The following is a 26,192-nucleotide window of genomic DNA, read 5'->3' on the forward strand; positions in this document are numbered from 1 at the left end:
TGACATAAATTATTGTCATTTTCACATTTCATTTTAAACACAATGTCTAACTGTGACATAAATTATTGTCATTTTCACATTTCATTTTAAACACAATGTCTAACTGTGACATATAAATGATCATCAACTGAGTAAGTGTCATTTGCTTGAAAGTCCATTTCATCTCCTGGTTTCAGTAAAGTCCATTCTTTATCAACCTTGACACTGCATGCATGAAAGTGATGGTCATAGGACAGAGGAATCAACATTTTTCCACAAAGAATCCACATGGTGTCAATGTTAAAGATGTACTTGATTTGCCAAAACAATGGAATGCGCTCAGAATGCAGTACATCTATGACAAACACATCTCTGACAGCATACTTCACATTGTTTACGGTTACTTCAGACACACTTTGGATAGCTTTCTCTGTTAAATCTACATCACAGAGGTTGTGATTGACCATCAGGGCTCTCTGCAGCTCCACAGGTAAAGATAAAAATGGAGTGGTCACACTTTTTACCGGGACTTTCTCAAATTCACCCAGCATACTCCCACAAAACTCCCAGCACTGTCTGAACTGGTGTCTGTTGCTCAGTGTTGTAGCTATGTTTATAAAATTTCTGCAGTTATGGGCAACTATTTTAAAATATTGGTGCTTGGCCTCAAATCTCATGCACCATAGCAAACGTAGGGGCCCATACATTTGTATCAGTCTAGGATAATGAATTAAGTAATTCAATTCAATTCAAGTTTATTTGTATAGCGCTTTTCACAATACACATTGTTTCAAAGCAGCTTTACAGAAAATGCAATTCAAAAATATACACACAAAATACAGTTAGTTAATCATGAAATTTAGGGCATAACATATCGCCGGCGTTGGGTCGTCTCTTCACATGCGTTGGGGCATCTGAAGTCTCCATGAGAGGCTGGATACATAACTGGAGCTGACGAACTCTATTTGAGTTTTCTCGGGACAGGCGTCCCGAGATAACAACAAAAAAAAAAAAAAAAAAAAAAAAAAATTTGACACTTTGGAGTAATAACACCCCCGAACACATCTTTCATTTCTGTCAGGAACTCTTGAACAAGTACCTTTAACAAAAAAAGGTTCTCTCTCCTCACCTTTGGAGCCATAACAATCTCAGTAATCTTTCGACACAACAAAAAAACATGCCAATATTTACAGTCAGGTGGCACACGGTGGGCCATTACAAAAGGCAAAAGCCTGAAAAGGCACCACTTTTGAGAAGCAGATCCAGTAATACCAACATGCTGCAGTCTATCTGATAACTGTACTGGTTTGTTTACCTTGTCATTTTGACCAATGCACAGTTTTTGTAGCTCTTCATTTATTTCTCTTATAGTTATATGTTTCTCTGTATGAGCTTTGCCAATAACTAGCTTCATAACAAGTGGAATTACACCCTCTAACAAATCGTGCATTATGTCCGGTGGTAAAGCTTTTGTCACATCAAAATATTGCAACTCTTCAAAAGGTGAAGGACCATTCACACCATAAGTCACTTTGTCATCAGGAATTTGCTGAACGCGGGCAAGATGACACTGATGAACCTCAGATGTCCTTAAAACAAAGCTATCTTCCTCAAACATGTGTTTTATATCTCCATAAGAAGCCATGCAATAACGACAAATTTTACCACAGTTAAATGACATGGTAAATCCACCGATCATGTGAGCTGACAAGTTATCACCAGATAAAGTCGCAAGAGCAGCACGAAATGTGTGTTCAGTTTCATCAACAGTTACTGTAAAACCATCAGTTGCCAGTTTTTTAAGATCATTTAGCAAAGGTTTTAAAATAACATCCAAACCACACTGTTTCACATATGAATAACGCACCAACAATGCTAAATGAATATGTCTCTGCTGCGATCTATACTTGTTGTCCAAATTGCCTAAAGTATAATAGAATGCACACAGCTTGTGCTTGGTTCTTTTTGACCCCAATGGGTTAACTACTTCGAATTCATCTTCATAGAAATGCAGCCGTAGTGCAGTTGGGTGATCTTTAAAAAACATGTGTCGTTTGAAAATTTCTCCGTCACAGTAGTCTGTTAAAAATTCACCATCTGTCTCTGGATTATTCTCATTCAGAATTTGATCGCAAATGTCCTCATGAGAACAGTAATTTTTCAGCACTTTATCAATGGGTACATATGAATAAGAGCCCACTGAGTGTCCTACAGAGTCCCTTAACTTAAAATGGACAGGTTCTGTCATGTTAAGCTTGGATTTACAATGGTCTTTTATCATGTATGGAGATCGAATAGCTTTTGAAGCCTCATCAAAAAAATCATTGGACTGTATAACCCTTTTCAATTCTGGACTTTGTGACATATCAAAACCATTTTCCTGCAGGTGGTAAGCTATAAAAGCATCATAGTTCTCCTTAAAAAAACACAGTAAGAAATTAACATCATTAACAATTTCTTCTTGAACTGACAATGGTAGGAGATTTTTCTCTCTACATTTCAGAACGAACTTAAAAAAATGTTCTTTAAAATTCTTTAACAGCTCATCCATACATGGATTTTCAGTGACAGTGGGTGTCATAGGCTGATCAAAATCTTCTTCGACTACCTCAGTATTTCCGTCGTCGTCATCATCATCATCATTGTCAGGACGTAAAACACAGCCTGTGTGTTTTCGGTATACATGTCGCCTAAACGACTCATATTTTGTAAATGTTGACTGGCAGTCAGTAAGTCCACATGTAATAGAGAAATTGGCTTCATGGGCATGAATGAGTCCTATGTGCTGAAGTAGTTTCATCAAGGTGAATGTCCTCCTGGAGCATTTGGAGCACTGGTATGGACGAGGCATGGTGGAGTCAGTAGAGGAAATTTATTTGCCTAGTGACAGTTATTGGCAGTGGCTGGTCACCATCCACATCTATTTTGGCAATGTACCTTTGGAGAAACATCAGAGTGTTCTTCAGATGTCTTGGATATGCAAGATTGAACACAAAGTATGTGCAGAAGGCTGAGATAATTCCGTCGTCGATTCCGGAGTTGCGAAACACCTCGATGTGGTCCACTTTCAAAATGTTTGGAGCTCTCCTGGAAAAAGCAATTTTCCAGTCTCGGTCGGTCAACTGAATAGTTGGGTACGGGCTGTCAAGATCAGTCTATTCAAAGCCAAAAGGGAAAAAGTTACCATTTGGTGAAAAATATTAATACCTCACAAATTCTGGTAACGAACAAAAAGTTAATCCATTGACATATTGCACTTGCTCTTTGAGGAATGTGAGGCTGCTGTGATGTTGTTCATTGATAGGGTTGTAATAGCAATAAAATAGCAATAATTAGCATTGTTATTGGGTAGATACACTAGATTACTAAGCATATATTACACATTATATGCTCAAATAGTGGTTTATAATTAGAATGTGACTATATTCTGATGTGGTGTGCAGACTCAGCTAGTAAATTAGATTTAGTTTTGAGTGTTCATGCTACACAATTAGAGTAAAAAAAAAAGTTATAGTCATTGTGCACAAATATTGTGCTAATGTACTCAAACTTCCGCCTTTTCCTTTTACACAAGAACATATATGAATTGCGGTTAAAACTTGTTTGACTGGATTTAAGCTGATGAATCTAAAGTAATTTAACAATGGTGGAAGACAAAAATCAATAGGACCATCCAAGCAAGTCTTCAGCATAGCAACAATGATGAGATGATCAGCCTCATTACCACTTTACATACCACTTAAAAGTAATGTTTAAAAGTGGATAAAGTATTCCTTTAAGTGGAGATATGTGTGGTGTTAATGCGATTTTCTTTCCATCAGTACATTTGTCAAGTGTATTTGGTGTTATGGAGGTGAACAAAAGAGATTTTAGCAAGCAAGACATACCTCTCCAAGTGTAATAAAGCGATCAATGTTCTCCTTGAAGATGTAAGGCAGAAAGATGAGGGCTGCCCTAAAGTCAATATCTGCAAGACAGAAGATATACTTGATATTTAAACAGCATTTTTCTAATTCAGAAGCAGTGCAGGTAAATATAAAAGGTCATCACTATGCATTTGGTCCAGTGTAGATGTCAATTTCAGGTAAGCAATTTGAATATATAAGATGATTTTCCCACAGAACATGTGTTAATTAACACCATGTCAATATACATACACTGTTTTATGACATAAGAATAACAACAAATCTAAAATAGAATTAAAGACATATTAAGGTCCACGACTTGGAAACACTGTGGTATAGGCATTAACATTTAATCAGTACCTGGAAGATCCTCAGTAAGAGCTTCTTCTTTTGTCTCCAGGTAAAACTGGAATAGTGGGCATTTCCTTTGAGCTAGGTGAAGCACCTTCGGTACAATACATTTGAAGCCTTCATTGAATCGCTGACACAAGTTCCCTGTTGCTGGATGGATACGTTCCAACTCATCACACAACTACAGAAGAAAAAAACAGAGCAAACAACTTTCATATGATTGACACCAGCTTTGCGTCGTGTCCTGCCTGCTACTCGGGGTGGGGTGTTTTGAACGATTAGCGGCAGGGTGCACCGCAGCGGGCGGGGGGATTATGGTAGATTGTAGAGATGTCCCGATCCAAGTCATCGGTATCGCGCCGATACCAGCCCAGAACGCTAGATCGGAGGAAAAATAAAATAAAATATGATCCGATACCTATCGACATCCAGTTAAGCGACACAGCCTGTCACGTGATAACAGTAGTAGCCAATTATAGTCGCATGAGTATTTGAGTTAACTTAGCTAACTTACAGAATAGCCATGTCAGCGGTGTGGAAGTATTCCAGACATCCCAAGTCTCCCGCATATTGATATGAACCGAATTAATCAGAACCATTTGTCAATGTTATGTTATTTATTTGGAATGTTATACATATTTATTTATGTCTTTCAGTGCCGTTTTTGTTATTACTACTGTGATTTGCACATAGCTGCACTGTGAGGGATAGTTTTGTATTTATTTGTTTACAATGCTGCTGTTTAAAGATGAACTGAAATTTGAGTAAAGGTGATATAACATATTTTATGTATTCTCATTGGTACAATTATTAAAAGGGCAGAATTTGTTAAAAGGGTAAAATGGTACATTGAAAATGTACATTGTTGTTGCACGGGCGCCGCCATATTGGATTTCAACATTCGACTACGTCACTGGCATGGTAGCCATGTTTTTTTTTTTGTAGTGTTTGAATAAAGAGTGGCAGTCTTTCATAATCAACTGTTGTTGTGGACTATACTGGAGAAGTATTTGTTCTCCATTCGAGAGATATTTTTAGGTGGCTAATTGAGCAAAGTGCTTCCATATATTTTATTATTAGTTCAAGAATAAAATAAAAATATCGGACTGATATCAGTATCAGCAAATACCCAAAGCTGCAGCATCGGAAGTGAAAAAGTGGTATCGGGACATCCCTAGTAGATTGTAGTTACTCGCACATTGTGCTCGTAAATCATTTTTCCGGTTCGCACGTATCGATTTTTAGGGGCATATGCAAGTAAAACGGTTGCACTGTATCTGTATGGCATTTTGGAGTAGTACACTCCTGGTGAAGTTCTCATTTTCATGACAGGGAATCAAACTTGGTGCATGTATTACACTCACATGGACCAGCAAATAAGAATATACCGTTAAGAATTCAAACTATGACCGTAGGATGTATTTTTACTTACCCCGGTGGGTGTCCTTAAGAAAGGGTATTTCTTAACTGTGTCCTCTACAGTCATGCCATCAGCAATCTCCTTTTGCCGCCATGCAAACGTCTGCTGCATTCGGTCCCATACAATCCTGAAGTCAGGTTGCATCTTCTGGTACTGGCTATGCAAGACATTCACATGAGCCTCAATGGTGGATTGATCCTCACCCAGAACACTTGGTGCCTTTATGGGAATTGAGATAGAGAGATATACTTACAAACACATCTGACATAAAACTAAACACCAAATTGTCTTGTGTACTAGTTCCATTGAGTGAACCAATCTTCTATCAATCTGATTGAACTGACTAGACCAAACGTTATAACTGAGAACTACAAAACTGTGAAAAAGAAAATACGACAGACACATTAACCAACTTACAGTGACTACAACTTAACTAAGCCTCATTTATTACCAATGCACCAAACTGGTCATCACTGACCTTGGATACATTTCTCTGACTGGTCCTCGCTGTTTTTACAAGTTGCTTTGATTTTTTGTGGCCAAACTTCTCCTTACTACCTCTCACTTCACTGTTGTCAACCAGAGGTGCACGCTCCCACTTGAATTTACGCCTCAGAGACATGTGCCATGTATGCTAATTGAAACAGAAATATTGATTACCAAAGACAGCTCAGGCATGAAAACTGGTCAGGAGTAAAAAAGGTGAGAATGTTACGGCAGCAAAAACTCCAATCCAATCAACTTTATATATATACCGTAAAACTTCAAATAACAGCCTGGGCTTTTGTTTTCCCAAATCGCAGAACTGCACGTATTTGAGACAGGCATCTATAGGAGGCAGGCCTTAAATTTTGTGTTGATGTTGCAGACCTAGAGATAACGATCCAAATAACAGGCTGATAGACGGAAAGCATGACAGTAGGAGGTACCACCATTATATTACGTTATATTTATAATTCGAATGCGTTTAACAAATCAGTCAATGTAAGAATTAACCTACTATATTACTGTATGTCTAAAGGGGGTCACACACCGGACGAGAAGCGAAGCGCCACGTTTATAAAATTCAAACACATTATTCTCTATGAGTGTTATGTATATACTGACTTGACCCTGTGCTGCAATATACATTTAGTTTTACATTCATTCATAGAAATCAGCTGGTTGAATGAAAATAGCTGATGTTATCAGATTTTCAGGTATTCTTAATTCATTCAATTAACAGACACTCAGAGGTAAAGTGTTCAGACTGAAGACTAAGCAACGATTGTGTTTAATTGTACAGTACAATCATAACATAGTACAGACATTATCTACTTAATTCCATTATGTCCTTAAACATAACAATATTGCTGGCCATAAACTGACAAAGTGCACGTCCGGTGTGCGATACCTCGAGTTGTCAGACGCGACGCTTCTCGTCTGGTGTGCGGCTCCCTTTTGATTATTGGCAGCATAACATTTTTTCTAGATTTTTCTACGCAATCTACACCATAGAACTGCCTTAAAAAGACGATCTGACGGGGTTTAGAAGATTAAATACAACCCGACACTAAAAAACAGACCAGGCATCTATTTGAGACCGGCCTTTATTTATCCAAACTTATAGTTATTTGCTAATGCACTTACATAACCATTTCCCTCGAGATCCTTCAGGAAAGGATATTTCACAATCAGCATCTTTACAACTTGCACATATTCTGAAGTTGTGGGATACCTACAAGAGAAGAAATGTAAATCAATTGAAATATTCCACCCCCTAGGGAATTTAACCATTTCTGGTTGTTTCCTAGAATCAGATGAAATTTTAAATGGAAGTATAGATTAGCCTTAGCTCAACTGTTTTAAGTCTAGGTGACATCTCCTTTGACATGCAGATTAAGTTTTTTTTAAACTAGCTTAGGTTGATACATCACTGACATTCAAGTCTTGCAAATCATTGTATCGCTTTCCCCATGTCTAACATTGCCTTCAACACACTTACGTACATTGTGTATTGTGCCACAGCCTCATAGAGAACCCGGATCATTATGTGTCTATCCTTTGGATTTTTCTGGCATGGTTCTTTGTCGTCTAGTTTTGTTTGTAGGTGTCTGGGGAATGCTGGAATGTCAAAACTAGCAGGCAGTCTCGCATTAGCTCCATTCCTGTAATATAGCATTTTTTGTCTTTTAATTTTAGGTGTAAATCCAATTTACATTGCTAAAACCCTTCCAATGAATAGGTTACCAAACAATACATACAGTGGAGGCCTGCAGTCTTTGATAACATATCTTAAATCCTTGCAACAGGTCAGGTATGAAAATTCAGGTAGCCTTAAAAAAGCAATGTCTGCCCCAAATATGAACTGCTATGAGGACAATAAATACTAGAACAAAAGTTATGTTACTAGTGTTCTTAAGCTTCAAGTTGGTCACTAAAGCTAAGATGAAACTTAGAAGATGCTTTGGAAACATCATACATTCACTAACCTTGGTATAGCTGAACTAGATGGCTGGCATTCCTCTGGAGGCACAGGCTCTAATATCAGCGTTACTACTGGCTCCTTCAGCTTGCATACAAACTGGTTGAATTTGACCTGCTTCTTAAAAGATCTTTGAAACAAGTATGCAACCATAGTCTCTGTGAGGCCACAGTCAACGGTTTCACCATCCACATCATTATCTGAGAGAAAGTAAACAGAGGGATAAGAAACAGATGTGCACTTGACTAAAAAGTAATCCAAACAAATTTGACCAGCATATAATGGCAACAACATTAGCGTTGTGGCCAATGCCCATGATGGATTCTCATATGTTAAACTAAAATGTCTCATAAAAAAAGCTAATTAATTTAAGAATAGGCGCAGAGAGAGAGAGAGGGAGAGAACTAAGCAGTTTGTTTATATCCATATATACCTTCGACCCTCATGTTTATCTTGCACAAACGGCAATAGTGGCTGAACGTCATTGTTTACACAAAAATATCTTACCCATCGTATTCTTCCTTGTCTAATTTCTGTCGCTCTACATACGTCATCTGGTAATGGAAACGATTGGCTATGAGCTACGTACAGGCGCATTTGATAGACATTCTTAGCACCCAATAAACGGCGCCAGGCATTCGTAAACCACGCCTCAAATACGAGAAAATGCACATGTGGTTCCCAAACCCAAGTCTCAACGAGAATTGGGTCTGGCGTTAGCCAGGCTAGAGTGACTGCACCCACACACCGGACGCGAATAGCGCGCCAGGCGCGAGTGATTTCAATGCAAAGACGCGTTACACGCGTTTTACGCGCGTAACGCGTCTTTGCATTGACTTAACATTGAAATGACTCGCGCCTGACGTGCTATTCGCGTCCGGTGTGAACGCACCATGACGGTACGTTCACACGGGGCTTCAGCGTCAACGCTTGACGGAAGGCGTGGCTGAAGTTTGGCAGACGCCATGGTCATAGCAGCGTCAGCCAATGAAATTAGACAGGAATGACAGGATGAACGTGATGAACGTGATTGGCTGCCGCCTGGCTACTGTATTTGCATAGAGCGATCCTGATTGGCTGACGCTTCCGTCTGCGGCGCTTCACTGGCGTTGCTCGCGACAGAAGTTGAAAAATTCTCAACTTCTGCCGCGAGCAACGCCAGTGAAGCGCCGCCGACGGATCCACAATCCTTTTCGGCAACGCTTGACGTCACCCATTCAAAGTCAATGGGAAGCGTTGACGCTGACGCCCCGTGTGAACGTACCGTGAGAGAGTCTGGCAAGAATGAATTGAGTGCGCGCGCGCTCTCTCTGCTCGTTCTCTCAGTTAACATACATGCACCCTGTCACAAGCGCACAGCAGTCATCTACATTAGGCTAACGTTACTCACCGATCAAATAAGGCTTTGGCGGAACAAAAATATGCTTTGGAGGCCGCCAAAAAAAAAAAAAATCAAAGCAGGAAAACCCCTCTTAAATGACTGAAATAGAAGCGAACTCGCGAGTAGGTTTGGCAGCAAGCCAGCCGGGTAACCGGTTTGTTTCAGCACGCGCGCGAACGAACAGCACGTCACACGATATCACTTAGGTCCTAACTTGCAACATAACGTTAAGTTAAATAAATCCACACGGACTTTAGAAGAAACGCCTGCATTTAACACAAATTGAAACTCATAGGCCTAGTTGGATGGGGTCCGAAAATGTAATACCTTGTCAGATGACGTCTATTACTTTTTAATGCCCTTAACTTTGGCTATTTTCATTTACTACTTTTACTACCCCGCGGACACCCTGAATAACTGACCGGAGGCGTTAACGTTACCAAGATGGCTGCCGAGTGGCGGGACTGGCCTATATGACGCTACCAACTGGCGAGCTTATGCACAAGCCTGAAAGTTATGAAAAGTCCTCTGCAATTCTAATATTTTATAATATTAATATTAAAATTCACTTTATAATCTACTAGCAGATGACATAACGTTATACGATTTGGCAGGGTAACATACATTAGCCCGTTAGCATTAGCTACCACAATTATTTTGTCAAATAAAATGGCATTTAAATAAAAACTTACCTCTGAATCTCTGGGCTTCGTCGTCGGTTACTTCTATGCCTGCTTCTGAAATTTTTTGAAGGACCTCCTCGGTTGAAAGCCCTGTAAGAACCATGAGTAACCGTGCTATGACTTCTTCTCCACCGATGGCCGAAAGAAAGAAAGACCGCGAAGCGCGAACCGGACGTTGTTTTAAATTGAAATTCAAGCAGCCAATCAGGGCTGGCTCTACATATTTGACACATATTTCCACCAATCAAAAGTGGTGAGCTGCAGTCTCCGTTCCCGCTCTCCAGTAAATTAGGGATAATGTACTATTAAAGCAGGCTATGCAATGCAAAAATGTTTCTGATGAAATACACTATAACAGTGAGAATATGTATGTTGTTTTTCATTTACATAATCAATATAATATCATAATTTCATCAGCTGGATAATTGTATTATGATTTAATATCAGCAAATTGACTTACAAAACTTTTATTTCCTTTATTTCAACGCTACTCAAATATAGTGATAAGTTAAAATCTACCTTAAATAATTAAGGTATCATTAAAATCTTTAAACAAAAACAAAAAAATGGCTTAGCAGAGACTTTCTCTTGAATGTACCTTAACCTTTAAAAGAAACGGTACATATATGTACCTTTTAATGCTTGGGAACATATATGTACCTTTTTGACCCTCAAAAAGGTACATATATGTACCTTGAGGTCCAATAATAAGCCCTACGGGGTACGTTATTGTAGATTGTACCTTGGGGGACAGTAATGGACTCATACTGTACCCCTATTTCTGACAGTGTACTTCTCTAGTTTATGGAGACATACTGGCCTTACACACCATCACATTTATTTATCTCTGCCCAGTTGTATTTTATATGTTTATATTTTGTAAGTAGTATTTTGTGTAAAATAAAGTTTGTAAAATGTCATTATTACATGTTTATATACTAAAGTTCACCACCTTCTTTACATGTAAATGTGCAGCAGAAGTGAAACTGCTCCAGTCCAGATCATGCGACCAATCACAGAGTGAGACTGAAAAGCCCATTTGCATTGTCAGGCTGGAGTGATTGTGATCTCTCAGAATAGAGCAGCTCTGTCTCCAGAGACCATGTTCAAACCCCAAGAGCTTTATTTGACATTTACTGCGACATCAACCTTCTGAAAAGCACCTGCATCTTCATCTGTTAGTGGAATGATGTTGTCAGACACAAAGTGAACTTGTTGAGAAGCTTTATTGAATGTTGCAGCAAACACAGCAGATTGAAAGCTCACACACACACACACACACACACACACACACACACACACACACACACACACGCACACACACACACACACACACACACACACACTACAGCTGCAGCACTAGACTCATGTGAATCCTGCCTGACACACACACTCAGATACGGCTCATCTTCAGGAGAGGAACATCAGCACTCAGAGCTCTTGTGGAACGAGACCTCATGAGGAGCTCCATCATGTGTTACTCTGCAGACGTACAGCTCTCCCTCTTCCCAGCGTGCTTTGCTGAGGGTCAGGACGCTACTGCGGCTGTAGCGGCCGTCCTGCTGGCTCTCTGCGCTGGTCAGAACCCCCTCGGTGACCTCTGACCCGTCCAGTGTCCAGCTCACCAGCGCCCCCTGTGGAGAGTAAGAGCTGAGCAGGCAGAGCAGTGCGGCTGAGTCTCCAGAGATCTGCAGCAGAGACACTGAGGGCTTCACTGTGGGACCAGCTGCAGGAGACAAACACACACATTCACAAACACACACACAACACACTAATACACAGAATCAATTCTAACAGTTTGTATATCCCAAAATAAAGTAAACTTGGATATTCTTAAAACTTAAACAGAATTAAACACTGAATAAACATTTCTAAACATATCTATATTGTGTATAATTGTGTTTGTATTATAAAGCACTGAATTATAAGCACAACATGAGCAAAAGAGATTCAGGATCATTGACTGAACTACAGAAAGTCGCAACATTTACATTCTGATGTCAAATCTCTTTTTACATGTATGATTTCTACAATAAAAGATGAACTAAATATGAACTCAGTGTAGAAATAAATGAAGGAAAAACAACTGATTAAACTCATAGTGAGACACATTATATTAATAATGCTGTTCTAGTTTTAGATTAAATAATTATAAAACAATATCAGTAACACTTTATTTAAAGTCTTCATGCATATTACACTATATATACATTAAAATTAATGTATGATCTAATCAATAATTGTAACCGCAGTTAAACACATTATAATAAACTGAACACAGTGTGGAAATATGTTTAGAAATGTTTTTTTAAAGTAAAAATGCCGTTCTTATAATAATATCATTAGTTTAGATTAAATGATTATACAACAATATCAGTAACTCTTTAATTAAAGCCTTCATACATATTGCACTATAAAAGTATTTTAATGCTTTAGTTACGCAATGTTACACACATTATAATGTATCTATGATCTCATCAATAATTGTTACCACAGTTATAAAACATTATAATATTATATATTCATAGTTACATTATTATATAATGCATTAAAACTCATGATAAACAACCAATTTAAGATTTAACAAGGAATTTGCAAATATTACACTGCATTTTAACTTGTTTACAATAATTTATGAAAATATATATATGGCATTAAAATCTACATTATGAATACATTTATAATGAATTATACATAAAAGCTTCAAGTAAAGTTTTGCCACAATATCTAATAATCATTATTATTAAAAAAGTATTGTTTCAACTTTAAAACATTTTTTTAAATCTAAATTTGTGTATTTTTTTAAACATGTAATTAAAAAGACTTACATTTGATCACCAGTTTAGTTCCTCCACCGAATGTCCACCACAGTGACACAATCTAATGAAACGCTCGTACAAAAACCTCTATTCCACTCGAGTGAACACACACTCCAGCAGAGAGAGAGAAACAACACTTCAACACACTGATATTAGAAGATCCTCAGCTCTTCTCAACACTCACTCATTCAGATTCCACTAAATGCTTTCTGATATAACACTGTTTAAAGAAATATATGTGATGAGCTGTGACCTCTGAGGTGACCTTTGACCTCTTTGATCATGGATGATGTTGTGGAGTTTCTCATAATGATGCTTCTGTTCTTCATATGCAGATCAATCATCATGATTCACAGAAAAACCTGCAGCTTCAGACTTCAATCTTCAGTGGAAATCTGTTCAAATCATGACTTTATTGAATATTATAGCCAAAGTCAATAGAAAGTGTAACAATGAAGATATAAAAGGTATTTAGCATGTTCTACACAGTCCAGCATGTGTTCATATTCAAGGTGTGTTATAAAAGTATCTGGACTGGTTCTGAATCTCCACACAAGATCATGAAGCGTGAACAAGCTCTAATATGTCTCCATCTTTAACAGCCGGTTTCTTCTCCATCTGATGATTTCAGACACACATGAGGCTTCATGATAGATGGAGTGACACCATGAACTCTGATTAGAGATTCACAATCAGTCCTGATACTTTCTGAACAGACTCATGATTCATGATCTTACTTTAGTGATGGCGCTTCATCTAGTGGAAGTGTAGCAGTGATGATGGTCACATGACTGAATATGGACACAGAGATGGACGTTCATCTGCGCATCCTCAGTGTCTCAGGAGTCACAATAAACACACACAATAAAGTCATGATTGTGTAACTCTAGTGTATATGAGTGTGTTATCAGCACAAGCTGTTGTAAATCCTGCCCACTTCTTTGCATTGTCAGCACATGCTTCAGTGTCTGAGAGTGTTTATAGTGCTGTGAGTTTAACACTTCATGACTGAGAGCAGAACACACACACTCTTCATCATCACACACGACTAAACTACAGCTATGAAGACAATCAACATCTTCATCTGGACCATTGCACTGTTTGCTCAAGGTAAAACATTTACAGACATTTTCACATTAAATTATTATAATATTATTAACAATGAGTGTTACAAATGTATCCTGCTTTTTCTAACAGGTTTCAGTGGAGAAGTGACTGTGACTCAGACTCCTTCTGTAAAAACGGCTCAGATTGGTGAATCGGTCTCTATAAACTGCAAAACAAACACAGTAGTGAGCAATAACTGTCCAGGTTCATATATGTGTATGGCCTGGTACTCACAGAAACCTGGAGAAGCTCCTAAACTCCTGATATATGCAGCAACAAACCTTTATACTGGAACTCCCTCTAGATTCAGTGGCAGTGGATCCAGAACAGATTTTACTCTGACCATCAGTGGAGTCCAGACTGAAGATACAGGAGATTATTATTGTCAGAGTTTCCACAATCCAGGCAGCACTAGGCTGTTCACACAGTGATAAAGAGTCGTACAGAAACCTCTGTCAGTCAGACGTCACAGTGACTGCACTGATACAGCTGAGAGAAACTGCAGCTGCTGATGGAGGATCACACACTACACAATATCAAACCTTTCACACACTTTATTCATTTATTATCATGTAAGTAAACATGTAACACAATCTTATATCCCTTACTAAACTGGACTAAAATATGGAGAAAATGTGAGTGGGGCTTGTTCCTGTAAAACTTGCCATTACAATGTAATCTAACTGTAGGAAAGTCAATCTCTTTAACTGCACTTCCATACTTCACCACTAGAGGACGCATCTTTATATTAGGGACTGTTCGTTATTTATTTAAGGGGCCACCGGAGGAGGTTTGAGATCTATAGTCAAAATAGACTTGACCCTCTCTTCGCCAGCAATACATTTTTCTATGACCTTACAAAATGATTGTGAATAAAGGCATGACCCTCCCCGATAATTTATTGATTACTACTTTCCTGGTTTGTGCTTGGCAAAGATGTTCAGATATCTCTATGCCTAGACCTACACCAAACGTTAATTAAAAATGGTCCTGCACACCCGCCTTTTTCAAACTGGCGCAGCGCTGACTCGCGGTAGGTAGAAAATGCATGATGTGATTTGTTAAATATGAGGATTATCCGTCTGGCATGGCCGCTCACTCTAAAGTTAACCTAGATAATTGTTTGCTATTATTAGGCACATAGGCTAACCAATTGTGTGTGCGGAGTGAGGATCGCGCACTGCATGACATGGAGGCGCCGACACGATTACTCAACTGCTATCCTGTCAGCCATTCAAACCATGAATAAAGGTATGAACAACAGATTTAATTCGATGGAAGCAACTCTCAGTTGCAAACAGTGAATTCTGAATTAAACCTGTAAACAGCGCTGTCTGAAACCACCTCGCGTATCGCGGACCTTGAGAGCGTTAAAGTGAGCACGAAAGCCGCATTTCTGACCTGGAGGCCTTCTGTCAGGAAATACTATCAGCTAATAAGGCCCTACGTGCTAAACTGGATGATCCCGAGGGCCGTTCCCGACGTCAGAATATTAAGATTGTCGGCCTTCCCGAGAACGTGGAGTCTGGTCGCCCCACTGAGTTTGTGGAAAAATTTATTCCGAACCTCCTGGGAGCCGATAACTTTCCTGCAGGGATTAAAGTTTACCGTGCATATCACATTGCCTTTACCGTCAAAAGGAGGGCGTCCCCGAATTCTGATCGCGAGGATACATCATTATCCGGTCAAGGAGATGATCCTGCGGCTTGCGCTTGCGGCAACACTCGCCTCTAAAATATGACGGAGTTCACATCTCCTTCTTCCCAGATTTCACAGCTGAGGTACTCTCACAGCGAAGGGCGTTTGACGGAGTGAAAAGGAATGATTCGGAATGCTGTTCCCCACACATCTTCTTGTCAGCCAGGGCACTAACAAGAAAATCTTTGGTTTGGTTTCGGATGCTGAATTGTTCGTTAACACCATCACTGTTCAAGACCCTTCTTGATCTGCTGCGTTGGATTGTTCCATTTCAAGGGAACTCGAGCTGCGTTGAGACGCGGTGGGAATGCCTTGCGTGATTGCGTCGTGAAGCACATGTAAAACCTGAGGCGGGAGCAGTCTCAGCCTACTAAAGCTCCTCGCAGCATAAAGTGCTGCAAAATAGAGAGTCGCCATTCGGGCTCATCCACAATTGAGAGGGACCTGGGTGACGGTCGCTGTCTAGCCAGTTAGAGATATGCAAGATCTGAGAACTGTTTTATCTCTAATATAGCTTGGAAGAAGAAGCCCTGACGCCGAGGCTGCAGGCTTCTGAGGGTGGTCCCCTCCGGGGTAGGAACGGTTTTGGGAAATCGTTTCTCCTCGGCGCCCTCTGGGGTGCGACTCTCTGAGGAGGGTCGCAGCGCTGCCAGTTCGGTTGTTCCCTGCCGGTTCACCGTTCAGGGCACCGAGGTGTCAGCGTCCCCATACGATCCTCAGAGGAGGGTTGTAGAACGGTCAGTTCGGTTGTTCCCTGCCGGTTCGCCGCTTCAGGGCACTGAAGTGACTGTTCAACCATATCCAGAGGCCAGTCTCGAGAGACTGGTGGCCTTAGCAGAATTTCCGGCAGCGTGGAAACTACTGCCACATATTTCTCAGTGGGTCCTGCACACTATAGAAAAGGGTTCAGAATTCAGTTCGGTTCTCGTCCACCCAGATTTCTAGGGGTCCTCCCCACAGTGGTGGACCTCGAGCAGGCTCTGGTTATGGAGCAGGAAGTGCTGACACTTTTGCAAAAAGGAGCTATAGAAGGGGTTCCTCCTCCCAGCAGACAGTCAGGGTTTTACAGCCGCTACTTCATTGTTCCGAAATAGGATGAGGGGTTGCGTCCTATTCTAGACCTGCGTCAATTAAACGGCAGGTTTCAGAATCTCATGTTCATAGTATGCTTACGCTAATATGTTTGTGTCACAGATTCAGCCCGAGGACTGGTCTGTCACAATAGACTTGAAGGACGCTTATCTATCCATCCTCATCACAGGAGGTTCCTGAGGTTAGCTTTCGGGGGCGAAGCATACCAGTATCGGGTTCTTCCGTTCGGCCTAGGTTTATCACCCCACACCTTTACAATATGCGTGGATGCAGCTCTGGCTCCTCTGAGACTCCAGCGCATTTGCGTATTATACTATCGACGATTGGTTGATCCTAGCTCAATTTGATCAGATGGCAATTCGGCATCGAGATGTGATTCTAGCGGAATCAGAGCAGTTAGCGGTTCGGCACCGAGGTGTTGTTCTCGCTCATATGTGGAAATTGGGGTTGAGGCTCAACGCCAAGAAGAATGTGCTGTCTCCATTACAGAGGACCACTTTTCTTGGTGTGGTATGGGATTCAGTCACGATGCGGGCCGCTCAATCGCCCGCTCGTGTAGCTGCTATCCTGACAGCCACAAAAGAGCTAAAGCTAGGCCAGTCACGCACTTTAAAACAGTTCGAGAGACTGTTGGGCCTCATGGCAGCGGCGTCCAATGCGAGTACATCTTTCTTGAAGTACACATTGTAGATCATAACAGAAATGGTTGGACGAGACGATGACGAGAGACCAGTAATTCTGCAACTGTAAATATATAAAGTTATTAAACTTCACTTGGCCTCAGCCAGAACGATCTGGGAACAAATGACAGATTCCTGAGACCAAAGATCACCGTTAGATACACAAGACGAGTTATATCTCATGTTTGAACACTAGACTAGAGACATCCGAGCCGGTGGCAAACGCCAGGACTCGCCGAGGAAAGGCTGATCTGGACGGACAAGAGAAGGACAAGAGCGCTGACCGCCTGATCTCACAACTCCCAAAACCTCAGATCAAATGTTCAGACCGGCGCTATCTTTATAAATAAACCTCAGATTTGAGCTTTAAACAACTACATCCTCGCCTGAAAAACTCTTACAACTACAGTTCGTGACACAATAACAGCAATATTTTTAATTACGGTTTTCTCCTCTGCTATTGACGCTTGCTGGTTGGTGCGAGATGCATTCTGGGATACCTGTCGGTCTCAAGTCCGCACAACTCTGCACATATCATCCGTCTCGCTAATCAAACACCAGATTAAACTCCTCAGCTCATCAGTAGAGACTCCAAGTCTGTTGTTGTGTCAGATTAGAGACATTGTTGGGGAACCACTGATCTACAGTTTCATGACTGAACTCGATATATACATTATTAACTGTGTGTGTGTGTGTGTGTGTGTGTAAGTGTGTGTGTGTGTGTGTGTGTGTGTGTGTGTGTGTGTGTGTGTGTGTGTGTGTGTGTGTGTGTGTGTCAGTATATGTAATGTCCCTGTGCTTCGGCCATGTAAAGCCGTTCTTTAACCCTGTCAGTAAAGCTCTTTGACTCTGATGAGTCTGAGGTGAGTCTGTATCTCGTCCTGATCTCTCTTCGGTCTCGTCGTGAGCTCACAGTCTACAGCAGCTTTTGCATTCAGAGAGTGTTTTATATGATCAGCACATGCTTCACTCTGCATGTGTTTATAGCTCTATGAACTGAACATGACATGATCAAGAGCTCTTCTTCATCAACCAACAAACATGACTTTCAGCATCATCTTCCTCTTGACTCTGCCAGTGTTTAGTTCAGCTTTGAAGAATGATTTATGATTGTATTTTCACACACTAATAACACTATATCATTACAATCAACATCACTCTTGTGTTTATGAAGAGAATGAGTCAGTGTTTCAATATGATCATCATGTTTTAGGAGTAATATATGATCCTGTCAATCAAACTGAACAGATTCAGTCACTTCTGCTGTCTGGACGAGATGCTTTCCATTTGAGCCACAGAAACTTTTACATTCTTACACAATTGTTTTTATTAATGATTTTTATGATATTTATTAAAGTTAACCGCCTTCTTTACATGTAAATGTGCAGCAGAAGTGAAACTGCTCCAGTCCAGATCATGCGACCAATCACAGAGTGAGACTGAAAAGCCCATTTGCATTGTCAGGCTGGAGTGATTGTGATCTCTCAGAATAGAGCAGCTCTGTCTCCAGAGACCATGTTCAAACCCCAAGAGCTTTATTTGACATTTACTGCGACATCAACCTTCTGAAAAGCACCTGCATCTTCATCTGTTAGTGGAATGATGTTGTCAGACACAAAGTGAACTTGTTGAGAAGCTTTATTGAATGTTGCAGCAAACACAGCAGATTGAAAGATCACACACACACACACACACACACACACACACTCACACACACGCACACACACACACACACTACAGCTGCAGCACTAGACTCATGTGAATCCTGCCTGACACACACACTCAGATACGGCTCATCTTCAGGAGAGGAACATCAGCACTCAGAGCTCTTGTGGAACGAGACCTCATGAGGAGCTCCATCATGTGTTACTCTGCAGACGTACAGCTCTCCCTCTTCCCAGCGTGCTTTGCTGAGGGTCAGGACGCTACTGCGGCTGTAGCGGCCGTCCTGCTGGCTCTCTGCGCTGGTCAGAACCCCCTCGGTGACCTCTGACCCGTCCAGTGTCCAGCTCACCAGCGCCCCCTGTGGAGAGTAAGAGCTGAGCAGGCAGAGCAGTGCGGCTGAGTCTCCAGAGATCTGCAGCAGAGACACTGAGGGCTTCACTGTGGGACCAGCTGCAGGAGACAAACACAACACATTCACAAACACACACACACACACTGCACTGCACATTCACAGCATTTCAACAGGACTGAAGCAGCAGACATGAGGAATGCAGGAGAAACCACAGCATCTGATCCTTCATGTCCTTCAGCATCACTACAGCTCATATATATATATATACACAATATACACACTACACAATCACTGTATACATTTATATCTCATGAATCAAACTAAAAAGGTTTTATATCCCAAAATAAAGTGATTTTTTACTTGGATATTCTTAAAACTTAAACAGAATTAAACACTGAATACACATTTCTAAACATACCTATATTGTGTATAATTGTGTTTGTATTATAAAGCACTGAATTATAAGCACAACATGAGCAAAAGAGATTCAGGATCATTGACTGAACTACAGAAAGTCGCAACATTTACATTCTGATGTCAAATCTCTTTTTACATGTATGATTTCTACAATAAAAGATGAACTAAATATGAACTCAGTGTAGAAATAAATGAAGGAAAAACAACTGATTAAACTCATAGTGAGACACATTATATTAATAATGCTGTTCTAGTTTTAGATTAAATAATTATAAAACAATATCAGTAACTCTTTATTTAAAGTCTTCATGAATATTGCACTATATATACATTAAAATTAATGTATGATCTAATCAATAATTGTAACCGCAGTTAAACACATTATAATAAACTGAACACAGTGTGGAAATATGTTTAGAAATGTTTTTTTAAAGTAAAAATGCCGTTCTTATAATAATATCATTAGTTTAGATTAAATGATTATACAACAATATCAGTAACTCTTTAATTAAAGCCTTCATACATATTGCACTATAAAAGTATTTTAATGCTTTAGTTACGCAATGTTACACACATTATAATGTATCTATGATCTCATCAATAATTGTTACCACAGTTATAAAACATTATAATATTATATATTCATAGTTACATTATTATATAATGCATTAAAACTCATGATAAACAACCAATTTAAGATTTAACAAGGAATTTGCAAATATTACACTGCATTTTAACTTGTTTACAATAATTTATGAAAATATATATATGGCATTAAAATCTACATTATGAATACATTTATAATGAATTATACATAAAAGCTTCAAGTAAAGTTTTGCCACAATATCTAATAATCATTATTATTAAAAAAGTATTGTTTCAACTTTAAAACATTTTTTTAAATCTAAATTTGTGTATTTTTTTAAACATGTAATTAAAAAGACTTACATTTGATCACCAGTTTAGTTCCTCCACCGAATGTCCACCACAGTGACACAATCTAATGAAACGCTCGTACAAAAACCTCTATTCCACTCGAGTGAACACACACTCCAGCAGAGAGAGAGAAACAACACTTCAACACACTGATATTAGAAGATCCTCAGCTCTTCTCAACACTCACTCATTCAGATTCCACTAAATGCTTTCTGATATAACACTGTTTAAAGAAATATATGTGATGAGCTGTGACCTCTGAGGTGACCTTTGACCTCTTTGATCATGGATGATGTTGTGGAGTTTCTCATAATGATGCTTCTGTTCTTCATATGCAGATCAATCATCATGATTCACAGAAAAACCTGCAGCTTCAGACTTCAATCTTCAGTGGAAATCTGTTCAAATCATGACTTTATTGAATATTATAGCCAAAGTCAATAGAAAGTGTAACAATGAAGATATAAAAGGTATTTAGCATGTTCTACACAGTCCAGCATGTGTTCATATTCAAGGTGTGTTATAAAAGTATCTGGACTGGTTCTGAATCTCCACACAAGATCATGAAGCGTGAACAAGCTCTAATATGTCTCCATCTTTAACAGCCGGTTTCTTCTCCATCTGATGATTTCAGACACACATGAGGCTTCATGATAGATGGAGTGACACCATGAACTCTGATTAGAGATTCACAATCAGTCCTGATACTTTCTGAACAGACTCATGATTCATGATCTTACTTTAGTGATGGCGCTTCATCTAGTGGAAGTGTAGCAGTGATGATGGTCACATGACTGAATATGGACACAGAGATGGACGTTCATCTGCGCATCCTCAGTGTCTCAGGAGTCACAATAAACACACACAATAAAGTCATGATTGTGTAACTCTAGTGTATATGAGTGTGTTATCAGCACAAGCTGTTGTAAATCCTGCCCACTTCTTTGCATTGTCAGCACATGCTTCAGTGTCTGAGAGTGTTTATAGTGCTGTGAGTTTAACACTTCATGACTGAGAGCAGAACACACACACTCTTCATCATCACACACGACTAAACTACAGCTATGAAGACAATCAACATCTTCATCTGGACCATTGCACTGTTTGCTCAAGGTAAAACATTTACAGACATTTTCACATTAAATTATTATAATATTATTAACAATGAGTGTTACAAATGTATCCTGCTTTTTCTAACAGGTTTCAGTGGAGAAGTGACTGTGACTCAGACTCCTTCTGTAAAAACGGCTCAGATTGGTGAATCGGTCTCTATAAACTGCAAAACAAACACAGTAGTGAGCAATAACTGTCCAGGTTCATATATGTGTATGGCCTGGTACTCACAGAAACCTGGAGAAGCTCCTAAACTCCTGATATATGCAGCAACAAACCTTTATACTGGAACTCCCTCTAGATTCAGTGGCAGTGGATCCAGAACAGATTTTACTCTGACCATCAGTGGAGTCCAGACTGAAGATACAGGAGATTATTATTGTCAGAGTTTCCACAATCCAGGCAGCACTAGGCTGTTCACACAGTGATAAAGAGTCGTACAGAAACCTCTGTCAGTCAGACGTCACAGTGACTGCACTGATACAGCTGAGAGAAACTGCAGCTGCTGATGGAGGATCACACACTACACAATATCAAACCTTTCACACACTTTATTCATTTATTATCATGTAAGTAAACATGTAACACAATCTTATATCCCTTACTAAACTGGACTAAAATATGGAGAAAATGTGAGTGGGGCTTGTTCCTGTAAAACTTGCCATTACAATGTAATCTAACTGTAGGAAAGTCAATCTCTTTAACTGCACTTCCATACTTCACCACTAGAGGACGCATCTTTATATTAGGGACTGTTCGTTATTTATTTAAGGGGCCACCGGAGGAGGTTTGAGATCTATAGTCAAAATAGACTTGACCCTCTCTTCGCCAGCAATACATTTTTCTATGACCTTACAAAATGATTGTGAATAAAGGCATGACCCTCCCCGATAATTTATTGATTACTACTTTCCTGGTTTGTGCTTGGCAAAGATGTTCAGATATCTCTATGCCTAGACCTACACCAAACGTTAATTAAAAATGGTCCTGCACACCCGCCTTTTTCAAACTGGCGCAGCGCTGACTCGCGGTAGGTAGAAAATGCATGATGTGATTTGTTAAATATGAGGATTATCCGTCTGGCATGGCCGCTCACTCTAAAGTTAACCTAGATAATTGTTTGCTATTATTAGGCACATAGGCTAACCAATTGTGTGTGCGGAGTGAGGATCGCGCACTGCATGACATGGAGGCGCCGACACGATTACTCAACTGCTATCCTGTCAGCCATTCAAACCATGAATAAAGGTATGAACAACAGATTTAATTCGATGGAAGCAACTCTCAGTTGCAAACAGTGAATTCTGAATTAAACCTGTAAACAGCGCTGTCTGAAACCACCTCGCGTATCGCGGACCTTGAGAGCGTTAAAGTGAGCACGAAAGCCGCATTTCTGACCTGGAGGCCTTCTGTCAGGAAATACTATCAGCTAATAAGGCCCTACGTGCTAAACTGGATGATCCCGAGGGCCGTTCCCGACGTCAGAATATTAAGATTGTCGGCCTTCCCGAGAACGTGGAGTCTGGTCGCCCCACTGAGTTTGTGGAAAAATTTATTCCGAACCTCCTGGGAGCCGATAACTTTCCTGCAGGGATTAAAGTTTACCGTGCATATCACATTGCCTTTACCGTCAAAAGGAGGGCGTCCCCGAATTCTGATCGCGAGGATACATCATTATCCGGTCAAGGAGATGATCCTGCGGCTTGCGCTTGCGGCAACACTCGCCTCTAAAATATGACGGAGTTCACATCTCCTTCTTCCCAGATTTCACAGCTGAGGTACTCTCACAGCGAAGGGCGTTTGACGGAGTGAAAAGGAATGATTCGGAATGCTGTTCCCCACACATCTTCTTGTCAGCCAGGGCACTAACAAGAAAATCTTTGGTTTGGTTTCGGATGCTGAATTGTTCGTTAACACCATCACTGTTCAAGACCCTTCTTGATCTGCTGCGTTGGATTGTTCCATTTCAAGGGAACTCGAGCTGCGTTGAGACGCGGTGGGAATGCCTTGCGTGATTGCGTCGTGAAGCACATGTAAAACCTGAGGCGGGAGCAGTCTCAGCCTACTAAAGCTCCTCGCAGCATAAAGTGCTGCAAAATAGAGAGTCGCCATTCGGGCTCATCCACAATTGAGAGGGACCTGGGTGACGGTCGCTGTCTAGCCAGTTAGAGATATGCAAGATCTGAGAACTGTTTTATCTCTAATATAGCTTGGAAGAAGAAGCCCTGACGCCGAGGCTGCAGGCTTCTGAGGGTGGTCCCCTCCGGGGTAGGAACGGTTTTGGGAAATCGTTTCTCCTCGGCGCCCTCTGGGGTGCGACTCTCTGAGGAGGGTCGCAGCGCTGCCAGTTCGGTTGTTCCCTGCCGGTTCACCGTTCAGGGCACCGAGGTGTCAGCGTCCCCATACGATCCTCAGAGGAGGGTTGTAGAACGGTCAGTTCGGTTGTTCCCTGCCGGTTCGCCGCTTCAGGGCACTGAAGTGACTGTTCAACCATATCCAGAGGCCAGTCTCGAGAGACTGGTGGCCTTAGCAGAATTTCCGGCAGCGTGGAAACTACTGCCACATATTTCTCAGTGGGTCCTGCACACTATAGAAAAGGGTTCAGAATTCAGTTCGGTTCTCGTCCACCCAGATTTCTAGGGGTCCTCCCCACAGTGGTGGACCTCGAGCAGGCTCTGGTTATGGAGCAGGAAGTGCTGACACTTTTGCAAAAAGGAGCTATAGAAGGGGTTCCTCCTCCCAGCAGACAGTCAGGGTTTTACAGCCGCTACTTCATTGTTCCGAAATAGGATGAGGGGTTGCGTCCTATTCTAGACCTGCGTCAATTAAACGGCAGGTTTCAGAATCTCATGTTCATAGTATGCTTACGCTAATATGTTTGTGTCACAGATTCAGCCCGAGGACTGGTCTGTCACAATAGACTTGAAGGACGCTTATCTATCCATCCTCATCACAGGAGGTTCCTGAGGTTAGCTTTCGGGGGCGAAGCATACCAGTATCGGGTTCTTCCGTTCGGCCTAGGTTTATCACCCCACACCTTTACAATATGCGTGGATGCAGCTCTGGCTCCTCTGAGACTCCAGCGCATTTGCGTATTATACTATCGACGATTGGTTGATCCTAGCTCAATTTGATCAGATGGCAATTCGGCATCGAGATGTGATTCTAGCGGAATCAGAGCAGTTAGCGGTTCGGCACCGAGGTGTTGTTCTCGCTCATATGTGGAAATTGGGGTTGAGGCTCAACGCCAAGAAGAATGTGCTGTCTCCATTACAGAGGACCACTTTTCTTGGTGTGGTATGGGATTCAGTCACGATGCGGGCCGCTCAATCGCCCGCTCGTGTAGCTGCTATCCTGACAGCCACAAAAGAGCTAAAGCTAGGCCAGTCACGCACTTTAAAACAGTTCGAGAGACTGTTGGGCCTCATGGCAGCGGCGTCCAATGCGAGTACATCTTTCTTGAAGTACACATTGTAGATCATAACAGAAATGGTTGGACGAGACGATGACGAGAGACCAGTAATTCTGCAACTGTAAATATATAAAGTTATTAAACTTCACTTGGCCTCAGCCAGAACGATCTGGGAACAAATGACAGATTCCTGAGACCAAAGATCACCGTTAGATACACAAGACGAGTTATATCTCATGTTTGAACACTAGACTAGAGACATCCGAGCCGGTGGCAAACGCCAGGACTCGCCGAGGAAAGGCTGATCTGGACGGACAAGAGAAGGACAAGAGCGCTGACCGCCTGATCTCACAACTCCCAAAACCTCAGATCAAATGTTCAGACCGGCGCTATCTTTATAAATAAACCTCAGATTTGAGCTTTAAACAACTACATCCTCGCCTGAAAAACTCTTACAACTACAGTTCGTGACACAATAACAGCAATATTTTTAATTACGGTTTTCTCCTCTGCTATTGACGCTTGCTGGTTGGTGCGAGATGCATTCTGGGATACCTGTCGGTCTCAAGTCCGCACAACTCTGCACATATCATCCGTCTCGCTAATCAAACACCAGATTAAACTCCTCAGCTCATCAGTAGAGACTCCAAGTCTGTTGTTGTGTCAGATTAGAGACATTGTTGGGGAACCACTGATCTACAGTTTCATGACTGAACTC

The 26,192-nt window shown here is 40.8% G+C and overlaps 1 protein-coding gene, 1 long non-coding RNA gene and 1 gene segment (V, D, J or C); 1 reads left to right on the forward strand and 2 right to left on the reverse strand.

Moving 5' to 3' along the window:
- Positions 1-981: 981 nt before the first annotated feature.
- Positions 982-10,324, reverse strand: LOC306993549 (sterile alpha motif domain-containing protein 3-like). Its single transcript, XM_079603412.1, has 9 exons — positions 10,193-10,324; positions 8,127-8,319; positions 7,644-7,802; positions 7,285-7,372; positions 6,134-6,289; positions 5,668-5,874; positions 4,245-4,416; positions 3,867-3,946; positions 982-3,134 (listed from the first exon to the last, which is right to left on the reverse strand). Exons 1-9 carry the CDS (start codon positions 10,284-10,286, stop codon positions 2,838-2,840), a joined length of 1,446 nt encoding a protein of 481 aa, XP_079459538.1. The 5' UTR covers positions 10,287-10,324; the 3' UTR covers positions 982-2,837.
- A 1,066-nt stretch (positions 10,325-11,390) lies between these two features.
- Positions 11,391-13,775, reverse strand: LOC306993558. 2 transcript variants are annotated; one of them, XR_013796470.1, is made up of 3 exons: positions 13,012-13,248; positions 11,492-11,909; positions 11,391-11,444 (listed from the first exon to the last, which is right to left on the reverse strand). It is a non-coding gene; the product is annotated as an uncharacterized lncRNA (long non-coding RNA). The 2 variants fall into 2 exon arrangements; XR_013796469.1 differs by having other exon boundaries at positions 11,391-11,909; positions 13,012-13,775.
- A 288-nt stretch (positions 13,776-14,063) lies between these two features.
- On the forward strand, positions 14,064-14,540 carry LOC306993712 (Ig kappa chain V region 3547-like). The segment is given in 2 exons: positions 14,064-14,112; positions 14,200-14,540.
- Positions 14,541-26,192: the final 11,652 nt, after the last annotated feature.

This window comes from Phoxinus phoxinus (genome assembly GCF_949152265.1).
Source record: "Phoxinus phoxinus genome assembly, chromosome: 25".
Taxonomy (NCBI): domain Eukaryota; kingdom Metazoa; phylum Chordata; class Actinopteri; order Cypriniformes; family Leuciscidae; genus Phoxinus; species Phoxinus phoxinus.

What these genes read in the sequence shown, in the direction of transcription:
- LOC306993549 (XM_079603412.1), bottom strand. Translation starts at nt 10,286, where the DNA reads ATGGTTCTTACAGGGCTTTCAACCGAGGAGGTCCTTCAAAAAATTTCA. An exon ending in GCTGTGGCACAATACACAAT is followed by an intron (nt 7,373 to 7,643) that starts GTACGTAAGTGT and finishes CTTCTCTTGTAG; the next exon opens with GTATCCCACAACTTCAGAAT. An exon ending in GTCAGAGAAATGTATCCAAG is followed by an intron (nt 5,875 to 6,133) that starts GTCAGTGATGAC and finishes ATTCCCATAAAG; the next exon opens with GCACCAAGTGTTCTGGGTGA.